General features: G+C 36.1%; 1 protein-coding gene across 3 annotated transcripts; it reads right to left on the bottom strand.

Moving 5' to 3' along the window:
* Positions 1-1,095: 1,095 nt before the first annotated feature.
* Positions 1,096-22,206, bottom strand: LOC127804942 (uncharacterized). 3 transcript variants are annotated; one of them, XM_052342062.1, is made up of 12 exons: positions 22,146-22,173; positions 21,992-22,061; positions 19,407-19,489; positions 15,327-15,460; positions 14,021-14,165; positions 13,734-13,861; positions 12,440-12,511; positions 4,751-4,877; positions 4,539-4,663; positions 4,417-4,458; positions 2,242-2,454; positions 1,096-1,519 (listed from the first exon to the last, which is right to left on the bottom strand). In XM_052342062.1, exons 2-12 carry the CDS (start codon positions 22,054-22,056, stop codon positions 1,451-1,453), a joined length of 1,203 nt encoding a protein of 400 aa, XP_052198022.1. In that variant the 5' UTR covers positions 22,057-22,061; positions 22,146-22,173; the 3' UTR covers positions 1,096-1,450. The 3 variants fall into 3 exon arrangements, with proteins under 3 accessions (XP_052198022.1, XP_052198038.1, XP_052198030.1); XM_052342078.1 differs by lacking the exon at positions 19,407-19,489 and having other exon boundaries at positions 22,146-22,206; XM_052342070.1 differs by lacking the exons at positions 19,407-19,489; positions 22,146-22,173 and having other exon boundaries at positions 15,327-15,474; positions 21,992-22,060.

Raw genomic sequence — 22,206 nt, 5'->3', positions numbered from 1 at the left:
TAAAATAATTTTTTTTTTCAAGAAAGAGGTTAAAAATATGTGTTCATTTATTTTTGATTAATTATGAAACTAGTCAGCTATTATTGTTTATCCTAAATTCTCTTTCCTCGCTTTTAGGCAGCGCCTTGTTTGCTTTGCATGTTTAATTATAAGCTCTAAATACTAATAAATGCATATGCGTCTGAAAATGTAAGAAAGCGCGTGTATTAAATGCTCGCAAAAAGTTATTTCTTCGCTCATTACATGCATTATCAATAACTTAATTGTGAAAATTGTAAAAATTAACCACATTTCAAATAGAAAAATTGTTTTTAATCTCTTTGTAAAAAAAAAAATAATTATTTCTTCAGATAAATTAATTATATTCTATAGTTACTTTTGTCAGTGCAATTTTATTAGATAGTTAAATCTGATTGCGAGTGCAGATTTAGTTTCGATTTTTTTAAATAATTTTATGTTCAGATAGATCTACCTTAATATGTTCTACTCATAACCATAATTAAAAGCCAGTGACAATAGAATATAATTAGTTTCTTTAAGTGATAATAGAGTGTAATTAATTTGTTTGAGGGAGGCAAAAATATTTTTTTTTTCTATTAAAAGGTTAAAAACAGAGTATTTATTTTTGATTAATTATGAACTGTATGCAATTAATTTTTAAATAACAGTATAGTCAGATTCATAATCGCATCACTTATTAGTGTTAACAAAGCATTTGACTTAAATGTTAATGAGCGTGGATATATGTTTAATGAAAGAAAGGTTCATACCTTGCCGAAACCGTTAAAACAATTTTCAAGAAAGTGTAATTAGTTGCACTTCAAAGCAAATTGTAACATATATTAGGGTTTAGACAAGAAGTTCGATATGAAGTTAAAGAATTTTGAAAAATTCTAACTACACGTTTTATATGAAGTTAAAGAATTATATGACATAAACTTGTTATGATTTTATATTGGGGGTAATTTTGGGCTTTTTTCAATCTGCTGTTTTAGTTACCCTCTACCAGCTTTTAAATAAGCTGTTTTAAGAGCTTATAAGCTCTTCATGAATAGCCAAAGTGGTAAGAAAAAAATTAAGAGCTTATAAGCGCCGTTTCAACCCAAAAAAAAACCCAAATTGCATACAAATTATTGTTGACTTCTGAAAATAAACTCCAAAAAAATGTTACCAACGTGTGGTGTGTGCGCGTGCGTGTATTATGTTAACGAGCAACATCTGTATAGCGTTGAATTTCCGATTCATAATAGAATTGACACAATCATTGATAATGTTCAAAAGGCACGAATGAAATCCAGATGGAATTTTACTTGTCTAGCAGCACAGAACTTTCGAACTGTGAATAGGAAAAAGGAACAGCAATCCTATTCACAGTAAATACTGTAACATCCAGTAAGTTGCAGCACGGTAGTCTTTACTGGCTGGTCAACCAGTAAGCAGCATCCTAAGCTCAGTTGACAAACTCTATACCTGTCAAAGGAGTCCCTTCATGAAGCTGAACGGCTACATCCCCCACTACCTGTTATTTTCAAGATGCAAATAACTATTACACCATAGGTAATGATCATTTATTTACGTTGTAACTGCACAAATAAGCATCGCATTCATCTCCTAGTCAAAAGAACCTGACACAACCCTTGGTGAGATACACATATCAATAAAATGAGCTTCCAAGAAGATCCAGTTAATTACAGTGGCATATCATATCAGTTTGAATACAAAAGCCAGATAAATTGATAATTATTTAGTGTCAGGATGATCAACAGATGGAACTCATAAATTTACGAGTCACAAACGCCCATGTACAGGCATCCATCTTTAAGACTCTGCGAGGACCGAACTTCATGTTCATAGGATATATAAGGGCTAACACAGTAGTGTCTTCTGGTGCTAAAACCTCATGTCACAATAACAAACATTTTGATAAAGATCCTAGCAATCAATCCAGATCTAAAGTTTCTACCATATAGCAATTTCCAAGTCTCCAAGTTGGAACGATGTTAACCATTGAGTGATCTGGCAGATGAAAATGGTGATGTTGCGAACCCAACATAAACAGGAGGGAGGTTCCTAGTTGCAAGGGGGCACAGATGTATGACAGTTCCTATAAGGGCCATCATGGCGGTTATAGGCACTAGGCCTCCAAAGAAACCAAAAGAAAAAGAACCAGGTCCTATGGCTCAACAGAGTTAATAAGAAAATGCTGAATTCACACACCAGCAGATTTGAGATGGTCTGTACCTTAGCCATGGATCTGTAAGAATTTTCAGTAACACCTGCAACATGTGGTGTCATTAGGACATTTGAGAACTTCAAAATTGGATCTTCAGGATCAAGTGGCTCCGTCCAAGCAACGTCCAGACCCAAACCCCCCAAGTGACCAGATTTAAGGTGATTAAGAACCGCTTCATAGTCCAATAGACCACCTCGAGCAATATTCACCAAAAGAGCACCCTAAAACACAAATGAACATCAAAATATGCAAGAGAGTTGATGCAAAAAGCTTTTCCTTTTCTTCTTCCTTTTTGTCCCATTATTAGCTCACACTTAAGGTGTTAAAATACAAATAATGGACAACTCAAGGCAGTGGAGAGATATTTCACCATGCAACAGGATACTACAGCTAAGGGTATTTCCTGTTGATATAATATTGGTGGAATGATGTGGGTAAGGATATGAGAATCCCAGCGTTCATCATTCCTTAATATGTTTATGATTCCTGAAAGGCGGTACTAGCTTTATTTTCTAATTTTTTCAAGATTCTTAAATGTTTAGGATTCTTATACAACCAGTTCCTCTAAAAGTTTCAGCTAACAGAATGGCTAGCAATCTATATCAGGCTCTCTCATGATGTCCTCCACATGCTTCTGACCATTTTACCAGGAATGTGGTACATTCTGGGTTCTGTTACGGGAACAAGTACAAGGTATGTTAGTATGCTAATTTTCTGGTATGAAGAGGATAGGCTTAATTGATTTGTTATTTTTGGTTGCATGTATGTTCATAGTTGTACTCTGGTCAAAATTTGTTGGAATGATCCTTCACTATTTAGAAGCTAGTTTGTTTGTTTTTGTTTTGAATTCCTTCTTATGTTCTTGTACATCTTATGCATTGAAGTATGCAAACGAAGTCATGTTTGAATATAATTTAAAATGCAATACAATATACAATAAAGGAGGTAGATGGGCTTTCTTTTCTCTAGTTATCTTTGAAAATTATTCTGACTTTAAGTTTCTTCCCTAGTTTTAATTGATTCCAAGCACAGGTTGGGATCCTCATTCTTGGGGATCCAAAATGCATTCCTCACAATCTTGGGACGCAAAAGAACTGCAATCTGGAATGGGATCCAGATCCATTGTCCATACTAGAGAGCCAAGGGCCAACTGTGAGGTATAGTGAGCTGTAATCAAGGAAACTACAGCAAGGAAGCTTGAATTAAGACAGATTATGAATGTGCACTTTGAGTGAAAAGGGCTAAGATGAGCCAGATGCAGTCCCTAATTCTGATCCAAGGATTAACCCATAACCCGCTAAGCACCAACATGGGAAAGAAAACTCCCAACCTTATCTACCAGGTTGATCCCTTGGGCATGGGTGGTTGTGGCTACACTTTGGACAAGGGATGGACCAGGTTGGGGGCAGGGCATTATAATTGAACCTTTCCCAACAGTTTCATCAGTCTATGTATGTTTATTGGTTTCACCTCATAGTGAGTGAGGTAACTGAGTGCCCTAGTTGAATCTTTTGGATAGTGGTTGTGCTATTGCAAGCAACCTGGTTAAGGATCCCTATCAAGTAAAGGTAAAGCAAGGGGCTATAGAATCAGAAGCAGGCTCACTTTAGCAAGCAAAGGAAAGCTTCCAGTGAGATCTGTAGGATAGCATCCAAGTGCTTAGAAAGGTTCATCATAATCTTGAACTCGTAGTTATTTAAATTGGACTAATCATCTAACCGGTCAGGGTATTGATTCACTAGTTCAACAGATGGTTCATTGGTCAAATTACTGGTTTAGAAATTTATATATAAAAATACAACAATGTCACTGTTTAGATGTTCAAATCTCATTGTCACAATAAGTGCAAATAGAGCCCAATACAAACTACTGATGATAGAGGGAAAGCTATGGCTGGATGACGATGACCTTTAACATTAGCAAATATTGCAAACTTCGAGAAAAGGAAGGAGTGTGCTTATTTCCATCTTCACTTTTTGTTTTTGCCCCTCTATTATTAAATAGTTTTGATAAGTTTGTGTATTAACTTTGGTCTTGTTTGCACCCAGTAGTTTTTCAGCTTTCTCATTGTTCCTCTTCGCTGTATCAGGCTATGAGTCACTAACGGATATGTGGATTATGGGAATTAAGTAGACTGATTAATGCAAATAAACAAGATAATTAAATAGGTGTAGGGAACAAACCTTTTTCATGGATGACACAAATTTTTTGTTTATGATGCCAGCCTGTAAGCAAAATTATCCAGAAATCTTAGCATATACCAGATGACAAATGAAATTGAGTGGAAAATGACATAAAAACAAACCGTTTCACTGTTCATTGACAAACAACAGACAACTATATCAGCATTTCTTGCAAAAGTATGGATATCTTCATGACCACCCTTCTCATCAACCAAATCACCGTTGTTACCATTTTGGGTAGGCAATGCTGAAGATACAACATTCAAAGTCATAAATGAAATGTGATAACACATTAATTAATGTTCATTTCTGTTTATAATAAGCCCTTACACACCGTCAGATTTGTACGAGTCTTCCAAGTATCTGGCCCAACTCCGTTTTGTAGCAAGAATTCTGACACCAAAAGGGCGCAAGCGCTTTGCCAAATCTATCCCAATGTTACCAAATCCCATAATAAATACCTTCATGAGTGAGAAGAAATTATTAACTCAAATTTACTATCACCACAACAATCATTTTGCACATCACCCTCTAAATATTTTCATCTCTTGCTTAATACTGCACTACCAGATAGTTGCTTTAACTTCCAGGAAACATCCATAACGGAATCATAGTTCAATACTAGAGAAACAACTCACTTGGAAATTCTCAGTGACCCACAAAAGAGATGTGGCACAAAAGGTGTGGGCTTTTGAGAGCAATGAGCATTCCATTCATTGGATGAGACGTACCTATCAGTAAACATGCAGGTTCCTTCTGTTGTTTTTTCATTATTCTCTTGAGGGCAAACCTTGGTAGCAAGAGTAAAGTTGCTCCTTTGTAATTGAAAGATAATGTGTTCAAGTTATAAAAGCAGTCTCTTAGCAAAAAAATAAAAGAGGCCTTTTATTGTTTTGGGGCATGGACCTTGAAGAAATCTTCTTTTGGAAGAATAATGCACCGTTAATTATTCCCTTGAGAATGCCACAAATATATACACAGTGGATCCTAAGAATTCTTCTAAATTTTAGAGATTAGATTCCTACTTTGTAGAATTAGATTATAACAACCTTAAATACAAACAAATCTAATAAAAAAGAAAAATAAGATATAACAGCAATATAAATCAAGATAAATCACAGAGGATAAATCAGCCGATAACGAGCTTAGTAGCTCGGCCATTAGCTCGACCTCTCATCAGCTCGGCTTTCCATCAGCTCGCAACACTCCCCCTAAAGCTAAGGAATAGATACAAGTCATTCCCAACTTGCCAATTAATAACTCAAACCCTGGCCTTGCAACAGTTTTTGTGAAAATATCAGCCACTTGATTAGTAGTTGGAATGTAGGATAAGCCCTCCTTCTTCAATTTCCCTCTTTATAAAACTCCTGTCAATTCTTACATGTTTCACTCGGTCATGTCAATTCTTACATGTTTCACTCGGTCATGCTGAACCGGATTCTTCACAACACTAATAACAAATTTGCTATCACTATAAACTTCTGTTGGTTAAGATAAGGATATCCCCAAGTCTTCCATCATCCTTTCCAGCCAAATAACTTCACATATCCCTTGAGCAATAACACGAAGTTCGGTCTCAGCACTGCTTCGAGCCACTACGGATTGCTTTTTGCTCCTCCAAGTAACCACATTACCCCATAACTTGGTACAATAACCTGAAGTTGACCTGTTATCCTCACGTGAACCAACCCAATCAGCATCCACAAAACATTCAATTCTTCTTTCATTAGTTTTCCTGAACATCAACCGTTTCCCAGCCGTTCCCTTAAGGTATCTTAGAACATGGAACACTGCATTCATATCTTTTTGAGTAGGAGAATGCATGTATTGACTTATGACACTTACTGCATAGGCTATGTTTGATCTTGTAAGTGACAAATAAATTAGTCTACCAACCAACCTTTGGTACCTTTCTTTTTCAACAGGAGTATCTTCTTTTTCTTCAACATTCCAACCCTTTTCTAGAGGAGTACCAGCTGGTCTGCATGCTAACATCCCAGTTTCCTTTAACAAATCAAGTGTGTACTTCCTTTGAAACATGAATAGCCCTTCTTTACTCCGAGCCACCTCCATTCCCAGGAAATATCTCATGACTCATAGATCTTTCACTTCAAATTTAGTTTTTAATTGCTTCTTCAAATTTTCAATTTCCTATAAGTCATCACCTATCACAATAATGTCATCAACATAAACAATTAATATGGATTTTTTATCTTTTACTGTAGACTTTATAAATAAGGTATGGTTAGCTTGCCCTTGCTTATATCGCAAATGATTGAGAGTCATGCTAAATTTCTTAAACCAAGCCCTTGGAGACTGCTTTAATCTATATAGGGATTTCTTTAATTTGCACACATTTCCACGGCCAATTTCTTGTTCAAATCCTGAGGGTATTCTCATATATATCTCCTCATCCAAATCACCATTCAAAAAAGCATTTTTAATATCAAATTGAAGTAGAGGCCAATCAAGATTAACAGCAAGAGAAATTAATACCCGAATTGAGTTGAGTTTGGCCATAAAAGCAAAAGTCTCCTTATAGTCAATCCCATATGTTTGAGTAAACCCTTGTGCAACCAATCTTGCCTTGTATCTTTCAACACTTCCATTTGCATTATGCTTTACTGTGAAAACCCATCTACAACCAACCACCCTTTTGTTTGAAGGTCGTTTAACAATCTCCCATGTGTTATTTTTCACCAAGGCACTCATCTCCACCATAGCTGCAACTTTCCACTTAGGATCACTCATAGCCTCTTGAATATTCCTTGGAACGACAATGCTATCAATACTTGCAACAAATCCCTTGTACTGAGGGGATAACTTAGCATAAGTCAAGCGATTAGACATATGATACTTGACACAAGATCTTACCCCTTTCCTTAGAGCAATAGGCATAGCCCAATCCAAATTATCACTGCTGGTAGACTCATTCTCAATGCTATTTTCTGATAGACTAGCATCTGGAAGTGATGATTGGTCTTGCTGTCCCTCGGGATGGGCCTTTGAACGTCTAAAATACACTTGCAGAGGATTTTTAGCAGCTGAATATTGAGTTGGAACATGAGGTTCAACTGTAGTTTCTGACTGAGATGATGGCTGAGAAGATGTATTAGGAGAAATAGGAGAAGAACTTGAAGGATCTGCCCTTATATTATCAGAACTTGAAGGCCTAACAGGCGGGGAGGCCAGAAATTCTCCCCCTTGAGAGCATAAGGGCATATAAGCATCAAGGGAAGGAAAGGAAATAGCATTAGGGTCCGAGAGGGATGGACATGTAGCAACTGAAACTGGTGAGGGATAAAATGATTGGTCTTCATAGAATGTGACATCTGTGGAGACCAAGACTTGTCTTTTGAGAGGGTTATAGCATTTATAACCTTTTGGGGAGGGAGAGTACCCAATAAAGATACATTTAAGGGCCTTGGGGTCCAACTTTGTACGGTTAAGCTGATTATTGTGAACATACACAGTGTAGCCGAAAATTTTTGGAGGAAGAGAATGTAAGTGGCTAACAGTTGGGTAGAGAGAACAAAGGACAGCAAGAGGGGCCTGAAATTTTAGGGTCTTTGAGGGAAGTTTATTGATCAAATATGCAGCTGTAAGGACTGCTTCCCCCCAATAGAAATGTGGGACATGGGTGGTGAACATCATAGCGCGAGCCATTTCTAGAAGATGGCGGTTTTTTCTTTCCGCCACACTATTTTACTATGGTGTGTGTGGACAAGAGCTTTGATGTAAAATGCCATGTTCGGATAGATAATTGGTAAGGTCATGAGAGAAATATTCTCGACTATTATCAGTACGAAGAATTTGGATGGAAGTTTGAAACATATTTAAGATGAGTTTGTGAAATTTCTTAAAAATGTTGCAAGCTTCAGATTTTTCCCTCATAAGGTACACCCAACATGCCCTAGAATGATCATCAATAAAGGTTATAAACCACTTAGAACCAGAAATATTAGGGGTTTTAGATGGTCCCCAAATATCACTATGAACTAAATTGAATGGTTTAGATGGCTTATAGGATTGAATTGGATGAGAAGAATGAGACTATTTGGCAATGGTACACTGCTCACACGAGAAAGTTTGATTTTTATTGATGAAAAAATGTGGATACAAGAATTTAAGATAAGAAAAACTTGGGTGACCTAAACGATTATGCCACAATAAAATCTTGGCATTGGTTGTGGCTGTCAAAACAGCCTTATTTGTAGAAGAAAAAATCCTATCCTTTGTCAAATAATAAAACTCATCCTTAGCTTTAGCATCGCCAATCGTCCTCCCCAATACTTGGTCCCGAAATAAGCAATATGAAGGAAATAAGATCACGCAACAATTCATATCTTGAGTAATCTTATGGACTGACAGTAAATTGCATCTTAAACAAGGAACATGTAAAACTGATTTAAGTTTTAAACCAGAAATACAAATTGTCCCATGTCCTTTGGCTGGAGAGGTGGTACCTTCAGCCATTGAAATGTTTATAGAGTTGTCACAAGGGGTGTATTCTGTCATTGAATAGGCTGAACATGCCATATGGTCGGAAGCACCCGTATCTACTATCCATGTATTCTTAGAGACTTTGTTGGAACTTAGAGAGTAATGGGGATTACCTTGTAAAGCAGTAGCTGCCATAGGAGAAGTTAGAGAGGATATACCTTGATTCAACAACTTATACAAGGTATGAATCTGCTCCTCTGATAGGTTAAGGTTGGTACTGCTCCCTGCTTCCTTTGGTGCATCAACTATGTAGGCAGTCCTTCCACTCTCCTCTTTTCCTCTTGGCTTCTAGTTAGCTGGTTTCCCATGAATTTTCCAACATGTTTCTTTGGTATAATATGGCCTTTTACAGTGGTCACACCATTGCTTCTCCCGTCCTAGATTCCTTGGTTGACTCTCTTCTTGTTTAAAACTTGCTAAAACAGAATTTTGGTGAGTTAAAGGGGACTCACCTTGCTAATTTAGCATTACCTTTCTTTAGCTTTCCTCCCTCCGAACCTCAGCAAAAACTTCTTGAAGTGAAGGCAGAGGTTTTGTACCCAAGATTCTGCCTCTTACTTCATCCAAATCATGGTTAAGGCCATGTAGGAAAACAACACCCGATCCTTCTCAATCATCTTACTATATTTTGTACTATCCGCAAAATCTTTCCAATTAATGGTGTAAAACAGATCCATCTCATGCCAAAGTTCAACCAAAACATTAAAGTAATCCGTAACATTTAGATTATCTTGTCGTGTGGTCCTAATGGCAGATCTGATCTCAAAGCATTGAGATGAGTTCTCCAAATCTGAGTACATGTCTTGGACCGAATTCCATATCTCCTTTGCGGTTTTATAGAATAGATAAGTTATTCCTATTCTAGGCTCAATCGAATTGATCAACTAGACCATTATGGTGGAATTCTCGGCTTCCCAAGTACCATATGTGGCTGCTGTGCTTGGTGGAGAAGGAGTAGAGCCTGTTAAGTAACCAGCCTTGCCTTTACCCTTGATAACCAACATAACTGACTGGAACCATTCCCTAAAGTTACTCCCATTCAACTTATGGTGAATAATCTGTATAGGAAGATGATCAATTGAGTTGCTGGAAAGAGACAGATTGATCGGAGAACTTGTGGCAGAAGCCTTGGTTAGAGTGGGATTAGGTTGAGTGTCTGCCATTGATGAAACAGGGTGTAGATGGAAGAAACAAATAAAACTGATTGATGAAGCAAGGTGTGGACGAAAAAATAGAATAGAGGCTGCTTTAGGATCGAAGAGCAGGCTTTGATACCATGAAGAAATCCTTTTTTGGAAGAATAATGCACCGTTAATTATTCTCTTGAGAATGCCACAAATATATACACAGTGGATCCTAAGAATTCTCCTAAATTTTAGAGATTAGCTTTGTAGGACTAGATTACAACAACCTTAAATACAAATACAACAACCTTAAATACAAATAAATCTAATAAAAAGGAAAGATAAGATATAACAACAATATAAATCACAGAGGATAAATTAGCCGATAACGAGTTTAGTAGCTCGACAACTCGGCCATTAGCTCGGCCCCTCATCAGCTCAGCAGCTCGACCTTTCATCAGCTCGTAACAGACCTAAAATTTTGTCCCATATCGCAAATATGAACGAGAAAAAAAACTGCATGGGTAAAGGTAGAAGGATGAGTAAGGCCTTTGGTCTGTATCTGATTCGCATGTATTAATCAATATATGCATTTATTTTGTTCCGTATAATATTAGTGCATTATATATACAAGCCCAAGCCCAAGCCCAAGTAGCTGACCTAATTCAAGGCTTTTGTTGAGAATTTGACTTTAAAAAAGAAATAAACATTTTTTATTTAAATCTAAATAGGTATAGATATTGAATCGATTTTTACCTAGTCAGAACTAAGATAGAGGACTAAATATATTATTTGACAGGTATGGATATAGATATTATAAAGGGAATACAAGTACAAATACAAGAGAAGGTGCATCTGCTCAATTACCATTCCTAAAGGACAAGGTTGCATACAAAAACGATCCTCTCCTAACCCTTGCAAGGTGGGGAGTCTCATGAATTGGGGTGCCCTTTTTTGTTCACTATTCTCTTCTTGTACCTAGGTTGCCCTTGTGGCAGTTTCCCTTCAATACTATGTTTACTTGTAAAAAAAAGCATAACAGTAAATACAGTGAAACAATCATATTCACTATTCATAAAGATAATAATGGCACTTGTGATGAATGATGATCCAAGAAATAGCAATATCAGCCTCATCACTAGAATCTGGCGGTCTAATCCAGTGCGGTATTTGAATTACAGATATAGGCCATTTTTTTATTTCCAATCCAGAAAAAGAATCATAAATCTGTGACACAACATCCAAAGCGTCCAAGAGAAGCATGACAACCACTCAAGGTAAATGGTAATGCAGAATCACACCAGATAAGTCAGAACTGCAACAAAATAAATGAAACAAGAAGACAACTCACAACAAAAATTTAAAAGATAATAAAGCAAGATAAAGCAGAAAGACATCATTTAGTTTAATGGCAACATAAACTGGAAACTAATCAAAGCACCTTCATTGTTCATAGAATGGGAAAAAAAACCTTCACATGCTAAAAGACCTCACTGGGCTAAAACAACATCTAGCATCTCATTCACTCTAATCGGCTCTAGGGAAATGCAAAAGCCATCCAAACACAAGAATGCAGACTGGTTTTGACATTCACTGAGGCATTTGGTAGTGATCTGGGCAAAGTTATGAAGGTCCAATGCGGAATGGTTTTCAAGACAGATTTGACTACTTGAAGAAAAACAGCCCCTAAAAATGTTTTGAAGCATTCAAGAGAAGAAGGTGAATGTAGGCAGGCAGCCTTACCTAGTAATTTTTTGCCACATTCATCTAGATACTGTATAAGATATTGGCTATTGGAACTCCAACCTTTGCAGGTACCAAAGTTCTATCTTAAATTACAAACTTGCACCAACAATTTCCTTTGTGTTCATGGCAATAGAGATCTCAATATGCCATTTAGTTACTCTAGCACATTCAGTGAAAGAAAAATAGCTAAGAAGCTATTAGTTTTCAGCATGCTTACAAGGATACTGATTTATGTCATTTATCAGGCTAAACTTTGAGCTTAATCATAAGTTTCCTATTCAGTTTATACAATTGCACCAAGTAATCAGTTTGAAGATCTTGTTCTTGTGAACTTATTTTACAATGCTAAAACACAAAAACAAAGACAACAAAAGGAAATCAGAAAAGAAAAAAAATATGAATATATTAAGGGTGTGCTTGATAGCATGAAAATTCCATGAAAAATGTCACATCCGAGAAATTGAATTCCATCTTTGCTATTTGACACGTTGCATTTTCCATGGAATTGAATTCCATGGTACAACCATTAAAGCATAATTCGGTCTATTTTCCATGAAAAATTCCATCGCGCGGGGGGGGGGGGGGGGGGGGGGGGTTGCAGACACACCCTAATAGGAAAACTTGTAGCAGAAAACCAAAGGGATACTCACCGATTTTCCAAGTAGTGTTTCACCCACTGGCTCTCCAAGCTTTTTTTGCTTTACAGCGATTTGCATCTCATTCTGCAGTGAGAACACAAGAAACCAATTCATAAGAATATGAGTGGTACAAAAATACAAATGGATCACTTATACACACACATATATAACAACAATATCTTATGGCTTACAAAAGAAAACATCTAGTATAATCCAGATAATCCTTTTCTTTTGTTTGTATCTTTTTTACTATACTTTTTTTAGCTATTCTGATAACTCGTGTCCAAAGCACCAACATTACTAACAGTTCCACAAAAGTAAATAATTAACAAGCATAAAAGTGAACGCCAGAAGGCAGCCTGAAACTAAAAGGAAGTTGGAAATAAGGACAATAAACAAAGAAAGTCAGTAGAATAATGAAATACCAAACCAGATATGTGGACACATCTAGCCACCATTGACAAATAGAAGAACAAATCAAACAAACAAGACAGCTTACCAAAAAGAGGTCTGCAATTGAAATAAGATACTAAAGAAACAACAGTTCTTTTCCTTTTGTTTTTTCACACATCCAACAAAAATGAAAATTGGAGAAACGCCCATGGGAACCATGTATTGAGCATTATTGAAACACTTTTTGTGCTATTAATGATATTTCCTTCTAGAGTGGGGCTACAATCAAATGCAGAGAAACAAAGAAAACAGTATAATGATGAATGCCAGTTATTCCCATTTCAGACCTCTCAAGATATATGCGATGCATTGGCATTTAACATAGAGATGTCAAAAAGGCCGGCCCGAGTCAGCCCACGGGCTTTTTAAAAGGGCCGGGCCCTTTTGCCATGGATAGGGCCCGGCCCAGCCCACGGTCCCTTACAAGGGGGCCGGGCCAGGCCCGGTGGGCCCCACCCTTTTTTTCTTTTTTTTTTTAAATATTTTTTTTAAAATAATGCATATAATATATACATATATAAATATCAAAATAATACATATATAAAAATCAATTTTTTTCTTTTAAAAATATTTTCTATCTTAATTCTTAAGTTTTAAATATTATTTCATCATTTTATATTTCAAAATTCTATATGCCCTAATACCTATTAGAGAGATAATAGAAACCATAATTTTATAATTTTCCAATTCTGCTAATCAGATCAATTCACATAATAAAATAAACGTCTCTGCACATTCATAGACTTGAAAAAAAAAATAATAATTTGACAACAAGTTGTTGAAACTTGCCAACTTATAGATAAAACAGAAAGATGTAGTTCCATTCTAGATTATAATATTGAAGTTGACCTACTTGCTTACGAAGAAGGCCCAACATCAGATATATGGCCATTTCAGCACATGAAGCTGCATTTCCAGTTGCATCACTTGGAATTCTAGCAACTCTGATTCCATGCTTTGTAGCAGCATCGATATCAACACCTTCAACAAAGGAGAAATAATGATGTATAATTTTAAAAATTTATCAATGGGGAAAGGAAAAGGAAAAGCGGGAAAATTACATTCTTATATATTTTTCTTTTCAAAACAAAAAAAGCGCAAACAACATTACACTTGAAGAAAAACAAAGTAATAAATGACCTTCCAGCCCAACACCATACTGCATTATAAGCTTCATTTTATTTGCACGAGAAATAACATCTGCATTCAGCCTCATGCTTTTTACAATACAGATATCATAGTTGCCAATTACAACGGGCACATCTTCAAGTGGAACATCATCAACCTACAAAATAGAAGATAACCATAAACTCTGGTAAGGTACCTCATAGACAAGAAAAACCTTTCAAAATTATGTCTAGTCCAATTGTGTCAACTTTGTCAAAAATCTGTGACATTTAATTTTTTTTTTTTTTCACAAAAAATGGGAAATGCAATGAGATCAATACAAGTTCAGCATTTCAGCAGCAGCAAGCATCAATAAAAATAGGGTGTCCATATCCAATCCCGCATCAGTAATCTACCAGAGAAGTTTTGGGCATATTACTTGGTCCCATGAACCTGCAAGTAACCTTCAGCTAGCACTTTTGGGAGACAAACCGTGGTGTTACATAGGGCAGGCTTTTAGAAGTATTAATGTTTCAAATATGATACAAGTTCATATCAATATTCAAGCATTAAGAGCAGAAAATCCAGTGGACAAAAACAGTCTGCCAAAGAACAAATACAAACTTAATCCAAATTCAATAAAAATACCAACCCTAATTTCTATAAAAAAAAAATGAGGTGTAGTTTAAGCCTTGTCTCTTGCCAATTCCAAACTGGTAAAAATTTATTTATCTGACCATCTAGGAGAATAACTTAATATAACTGCTCCAAGTTGGCTCATCATCCAACACCAATTCGGCAGCAGCACAGAAAAGATTGTTTGTAGTACACTAACCAAATGCTTAACCATGTGACCATTGCACTGCAGGTAGCACCTTTACATCACTAGCAACACAGAAATTTCTTACTCCAAAAGATATCCATAAAACACCAAATTTTCATGTTTGAAAAGACCACATTTGCAGGTGGCCTGCATCAATAGGCTAACTCCTGATCATATCCATAGGACCTCCATACCTCACAGTCAACAACAACTCATTGCCATCTTTGCTTACAGCTATCCAAGGGACAAGAACCTACTATTTAAGACATGTTCTTCTATAGATGAGGTGACATCTTTTTTTTCCAAAAAGAGGATATAGAACAAGGCTCACGATAAGTCCATGCACAAATATAATAACAATAAAACTACTACAACTACAAAATCAAACTCCTTATAACCTGAGGATAGGCCTCTTTATTAATCAAAAACATACACACACAAAATGGGTTAAGGAACCAAATGGCAGAACAGACCTTGTATTTAAGGCAAAAGATGCAAATAGAGAAAGTTAAATACCTTAATGAAAGGATACTTCTGCACATATTCTCTTGTATAATTTTGAGATGCAGAAAACTGAGGCCCGCAAAAGAGAACACTGGTGATAAACTGGCTGCTTTTGTGAGCCATTTCCTCAACCTTCCCTGAAAATCCTACACCAATGAACCTAAGAATTTGAGCAAGATCAATCAATTTTTCAGCTGGAGCAAGCTTTTTAGTGATATCTTTATAAAAGGGCATCCTTAGAACACAAGGCTCCCCGCTTTGCAAGGGTCAAGGGAGGGTTGGATTTGTACACAGCCTCTCCTTGTGTTTTTTGCAAAGAGGCTATTTCCACAAACCCTTGTGACCTTTCAGTCACAAAGGAACTTACTTTTAGAAACTAATCAATAAGTAACATAACATTATCTTCAGAAACTTACAAATAAATAACATGGCCAGTACCATAGCAAATATAGGTCATACTTCTTATGGACAAAGGAAACAAGAACAATCACAAACCTTAGCCCGTTGGCTAAATGTATTCAAGATCTCCAACTATCTCTATCCATGGCCATATCCTCTATAAAGCCATTATGTTCTATGTCAAGTCCCCACCAAATTTTCTTTGGATTTTTTCTCCCTCTTTTGCTACAAATTTCCTCCATTTCATCCACTCACTAAACATGTGCTTTTGTTGATCTTCTTTTCATGTGACAAATCCAGTTTAGTTGAGACTCCCTCATCTTTATCTTCAATAGGCATTACTCCAACCTTTACATTCTAAGCCATACAATAAACATGGTCTTATAGTTGTTCAATAAAATTTTCCTTTAAGATTTAAAGAAATTTTAAGATCGCAGAAAATGTTGTGCATGCTACTCCATTTTAACCATCCCATGTTGATTCTACGAGTAACATCCTCCATAATCTTCCTTCCTTTTGGGGAATTGATCCAAGATATCAAAATTGATCCCTTTTTAGGATAACTTGATCAACACTTATATTTTTACTGAACTTAGCATATTCAGTTTTCAACCTATTTAGTTTAAAACCTTTGGATTCTAAGATATTTCTCCATAATTCAATTTTATTATTCACATCTTCTTTTGCCTCATCCATTAAGACAATATCATCTGCAAATAACATGCACCAAGGCATTTTTCTTGGATATTTTTTGCGAGTTCATCCATAACAAGAGCAAAGATGTAAGGGCCAATGCAAATCTTTGATTTAATCTAATAGTAATTTGGAAACCCTCAGTATCTCTTCCAACAAAGTCTTAAAACACATTTTTCTTAATGATACATGTCCTTAACAACCCATGTTGTAACATCCCACAATTCAAAAAAAAAAGAAAGGAAAGAAAAAAATGGAAGAGAGATAACAAGTTGAAGTGGGATTCATTGTTCCTAGGCAACTGGATGCATTGGAGAAGAATAGTAATTGAAATAAAGGGGAATGCAGAAAATAAAACAATAGCAAATATCAAAAAGTGCAATAATCATTGCACTTGGAAAAGTCATCAAGGGTGGCTGCCTTGGTTCTCAATGTGAGGTGGCACTAACAAAGAAGATAGATAAATGGTAGAAACTTCTCATGATTTCTTCAAATAGGCAGATTTTACTTTGTCTTTAGAAATTTACTCCCTCACAAAGATAAATTGAGGTGGCTGAGTAATGGTGAGACGGCTGGGGTTTTTCTCACCGGTGACTCTAATACCATGTGAAAAAATAATTATAAGAGAAAAACCTAAAAGATTAGTCTCTCTTAACTTGTTATTTATAATAGGCATAACGAGTCTTAAACATCTATGGGCTTAACCTAATTACAAATAAAATACACACATATAATAATTACAATTATACTAATAATTCTAACAATAATAACATGGCTAGATACTTCACTAGCTAAATTTTCCAGAGGCAGTTAAAGGAGGAGTATAAATAAAAGAAGCTAGTGAACAAATGAGGGAGGAGACGATTTACAGGGACTAACCCAGGAGGTGGAGATCTACAAAGTTGTACACTACTAGTGAAGAAAAATAAATCAAAGTAAGAAATGCTTGCATGTGGTTTATATGTCGCACATCACATGTTGCTGTACATAATTATCTTGCTTATTTACTTGCATTTGAATATGATATAGCTGTATTACTATGCTATGTTTATAGTCATATGAAACCACAGTTTTGGGGGGTTATATTTCAGGAGGGCTTTGAAATTGCATATTACTGTTTTACATTCATTGGCATGTATTTGGTCATGTCACACGTGGCTGCAACATATGCATGTGTTTCTTACTGAGTGTCATGGCTCACGTGATTATTGTTATCACACCACCGTACAAGCAAGTCAGACCGAGATAAAGATGGACAGCTTCCATATTTTTTCTTATATGTATAAAACTGTGTATATAGCTGTTAAGGATTGTTGTAGATTTCCTTCGGGAAGTCGTAAAAGCGTAATGTACTTTTAGATATTGTAATATACAGTTTTTTAGTTTTGTATGAGTGAGAAGGATATTGATACATAGGAAAGCATCAACCATACTAAGAGAAATTCTCGATCACACTCTGAGGATATATGAAAATTCCCTTGTGGTTTCTCATAGAAGGAGGACCCAACCTAAGGATCAGGGTTCAGACACATATTCTTATGGACAAAAGAGATGTGTCCACAAAATAGATGCATACTACAGTCGTCGTATACATTTGAGAAAGGGAAGGTATCAACACCTAAATAAAACTAACAAGCAGTCTTAATCATATCTTAAACCTCAAAGGAGAGAATTGTGCCTCTTCTATGTTTATTCCCTATTAAAGTCTCTATCATGGCTAAAGTAACAACAATAGATTCTAGATCCCTTGAAATCTGCATCTATTGTGAAAGCGGGACTCTAGTACCGATATGGTTTTTAGTTTTACAATCATTTCTATTATCTATACCACGTTCCGACCAACTTAATCTTTTTGAGGCTTTCCAGTGGATCAAAGATCAGAATATGAGGCCAAAGAGAAAATACATCTGTCATTTCCACCTTTAATCTTAATTATACTCGTCTTTGAGGCCACATCTTGAATGACTAATTAGCACTTAAACATATAGTATTATAATCTTTGTTATATAAACTTAGCAACATGAGTAGAGTGCAGGTATTTAGACTTTCTATTTCCAAATAGTTATATTTGTAAGGGAACATGGTTCTTACAAATGACGAGAAGCATTTCATCATAAAATGGAAGTTCTATGCATACTTATGATATAAGCTTGAATGCTTAGGCATATTTAATGGGTATGCACAACTAAACATTCAGGTCCCATATTGTCATTCAAGCATCATGTTTCTTATGCACGATACCATTTATTAAACCTGCTTTTAAATGTTTAAATTTGTTGATTCCAATGTCTTATTGATTCTAGGAGCTTAGTGATGGATACTCTATCCATTATTCACTCTCTTCTCTCCTCACATACATTTAGACAGACACAAGAACATATAATTTTCTCAGCACAGATATATTTCACAAAACTCTGTGTGAATGTGCTTGTGAGCATGTATAGTTGGTATATGCACGTATTGTATATATGTGCTTTTATGCATTGGTAAGTCCATGAAAATGAAGCAACATCCATTATCCCATGACATGGGGCAGTTTCTATCTCAAAAGAGTATCAAGAATTACTTGTACCTTTGACAGGAAGACCATTTAGAAAGATTGATATATTAGATGGTATTCAAAAAGAGGCAATAGATTCTTTTGGAAACAACTAAGCACAAGTTTCCAACTTTTCTGCAAACTAATAGTTGTTGAATAGAATCAAAATCATATAAACAATTTACTATCTCCAAAATTTCTTCATGGGAATTGATGGGAACTACATGTCCACAACAGTTTTGGGTGCTTTGAGTTTTGACTACACCAATTTTAGGATCTTATATTAAACTAACTCCAAGTCTTTTGACCTACACACAAAACGCTGTTGTGAGACATGATAATTTTCTAATGGAGATCTCAGCTCTTGATACAAGGGGAGAGTGCAATGACCACAACCCATTTTGGCAAAGACAGCAACGGGCACAACAGAGAAGGAATCTCTTTAACACAGCAGATCCCACCTTTAAATGTTTGGACCTTCTTGGAATGAGCTGTTATTGCTGTGCTGACCTTGTAGAACACATGGCGGAACATCATTTCCAATCTGTATGTAATAAAATTTTCTTAAGCTATATATCTTTTAGGTGTAACTTGATTATCATATTTACAATCTAATACTAGCAGTGAATAAAAAGATGACATTCAATTCCACACCCTTTTTTGTAACTAGAAAAAACAGGTCATTTTAAACCCATTTAAGACTCAGACACTTCATATGGGATAAAAACCTTTTTACAACTGGATTCCACAACTGTGTTTATAATATACAGAGCCTATAAAAAAAAAATTGCATTCCAAATTAGAAATTGAAGAAAAGGTAAAACTGGGATCTAAGTCAGAAATGGAGAGGCTATCGATGTTAAAAAAAAAAAAAAATTAACTAGTAGAGTTTAACTTTATCTTTTATAGTATTATTTTTACTCTCGACATCTTTAATAACAGGTACATAAGCAATTCAAGCTTGTTTCTTCTCTAAAACCCTCCATTAGACTTCTCTAAAACTTTGCATAAGTCTTTTCTACTAATGGTTGGACATTCTACTATGTCCTTAGCCTATTCCTCATCTTGGTGAAACTTGTCACAAAGTCCTCAACTTGGCCACAAATCTATCATGAAAGAGGAGCTATGTTCTCCAACTATTCCATCATAAGTTAGCCTGCACTTAAACAAAATAGTGAGTATAAATCAGCCTCGCTACACAATTATGTAGTAGTTTATCTGATTGCTTGGTTTTACCAAATGAGTTGAAATAGCCACAAATCAGTACTGAAATTTAAAATTAACTGACAAGATTACCAAAAATGATCTCCTGCAACAAGAAGAGCTTTACTTGGAAAGTTTTTTGATCAATATGTCAAAGAAGCAAATACACGAGACTTAGTGTGATCAAGAAACTGAAGGTTATCTATAGGACCAATCCATTTGAAGGTGGTGAGTGGCTTGCTGCTTAGTGGAATCCCCAAAATGCAGAATTGCACTATATCATGCTGAGGAGCAGGGAGCCCATTGCACATTGTTTAACCCTTGTCTTAGCCCCCATGTTGGTAATGATCCATAAGTTAAGTGAGCAAAAAATTTCCCAACCATGTGCCCAACTCAGCCGGGCCCAACCATATTGGCATTCAAATGTTTCAAAAAGCTTTCTCCTTACAAAATTATTGATAACTACAATTTTTTTGTCAACACAACATGATGCCGCAATCAATTGTGTAGCTCCATTACAGATAAATTTTTTCTCCCACTCCATGCCATGGCTAAAAGTTAAATCCGGAAACTGACTCAATAAGAACCTCTAGCCTTGTATATCAGCACAGTTGCCAATTGTCTGAAACAGTATACAACTCCCAAACATTGGATTTCCTGTCTAATATAGCATTTTTCCAGTTAAATTTGTAAAGGACATTACTACCCTACACTATACTTGATGTCAATGTTATCATGTCTTTTGAGATGTGAATGCCAGCTTTCTAGCTAATCTCTGGTTCTCCTTTTCATAAGCAAATGAGGTTCGCTTATTGGGTGCATCAATCAACTTAATTCAACCCCTTCCACATGAAAAGCAACACCACATTCCCTGTAAATGTTAAAACCCCCTACTTTTTGTATCTCAAAAATGTCTTCCAGCGAAGGCAGTCACAATTGAGTGAGATCTTTAACCTGAAAATCATCAAACAACTTAGAATTTAGCTTTGCTTGAAGACTAAAAACAGAGAGCTGTCCTTTTCAGTGATTTCTACCTAACAAAAGACGATGGCTCACAAACCCAAATCAAGAGAGCTCCTCAAACCTCTCAAACTGAGCAATGTATTTTTTTCATTTCTTTTGGATGGGGATGGGGGTGGGGGAGCCTGAACCGTTCTACAGTAGTGGCCAAGAGAGTTTGGGGAGGGTTAGGTATGCACATTCTTATTCGTGAACGTGGAGTGACTTTTGTTCATGTTTCAGACCCTATCAAATCAGGACACGTCCACGCAATAGGACACAGTTAATCTCAGTGACAATAATGATTCCATTGCCATGTAAGACAAATGATCCAATCGTTCCCTTCATTATGTCTAAGGATGGCTCTTTCCCATTCACAAAAATCCAGTAATTGTCTTCTAACAAACCAAAATAAATGAAAATGAATAAAATCAGGGGGGCATCAAGATATATCAGTTTTAATGTCACCTCCTAATGAATGTTACTCGTTTCAGCAACCACTGCACATGCTTGCAATGCACCCACTGTAACCGGAAAACCTAAAAACAAATGCTCAAAACTAGCAAAATAATAGACTCGATGCAGGTCTCTCTCCTCAAATGCTCCTGAAGTTTCAAATCACGATGAGACACAACTATCCACATTACAAGTTCCATCTACATCAACGAATAAAACTCAAACGCGTGAGACGTGATCTCCGAAATGAAGACCAGTCGACTGTGCGAGAGAGACTGAAATTATAGATGCTAGGGAAGGACGATGAGACGGCGGATATGAATAGTGAATATTACATATAATATATATATAGATAGATAGAGAGAGAGAGAGAGAGAGAGAGAGAAACCTGAGGAGAAGGCAAGAAGAATCTCCGAGCAACTGAACTCCGCAGTGAGAAGGCAACCCGGACATAACCTCTTTGATTGATGTATTGAAAATTCAAATTGAGCTGCAACATAGTACAAATATAGATAGAGAATTCAATTAGCAAATCAAATTACCATTTTCGTATTATTAGCCTTAAATAAGGCTGCTGGCTGCTGCACTTCACGCGAAATAATG

Source organism: Diospyros lotus, chromosome 1, assembly GCF_014633365.1.
Source record: "Diospyros lotus cultivar Yz01 chromosome 1, ASM1463336v1, whole genome shotgun sequence".
Taxonomy (NCBI): Eukaryota; Viridiplantae; Streptophyta; class Magnoliopsida; order Ericales; family Ebenaceae; genus Diospyros; species Diospyros lotus.
The sequence above is the reverse complement of the archived record's forward strand: the minus strand, read 5'-3'. Positions and strand labels throughout refer to the sequence as shown.

Coding starts and splice junctions, on each gene's coding strand:
- LOC127804942 (XM_052342062.1), bottom strand. CDS start 22,056: ATGTCCGGGTTGCCTTCTCACTGCGGAGTTCAGTTGCTCGGAGATTCT. Junction 13,862..14,020: donor GTATGGTGTTGGGCTGGAAG/GTCATTTATTAC, acceptor CCTTTGTTGAAG/GTGTTGATATCGATGCTGCT. Junction 4,459..4,538: donor TGTCAATGAACAGTGAAACG/GTTTGTTTTTAT, acceptor TTTTGCTTACAG/GCTGGCATCATAAACAAAAA.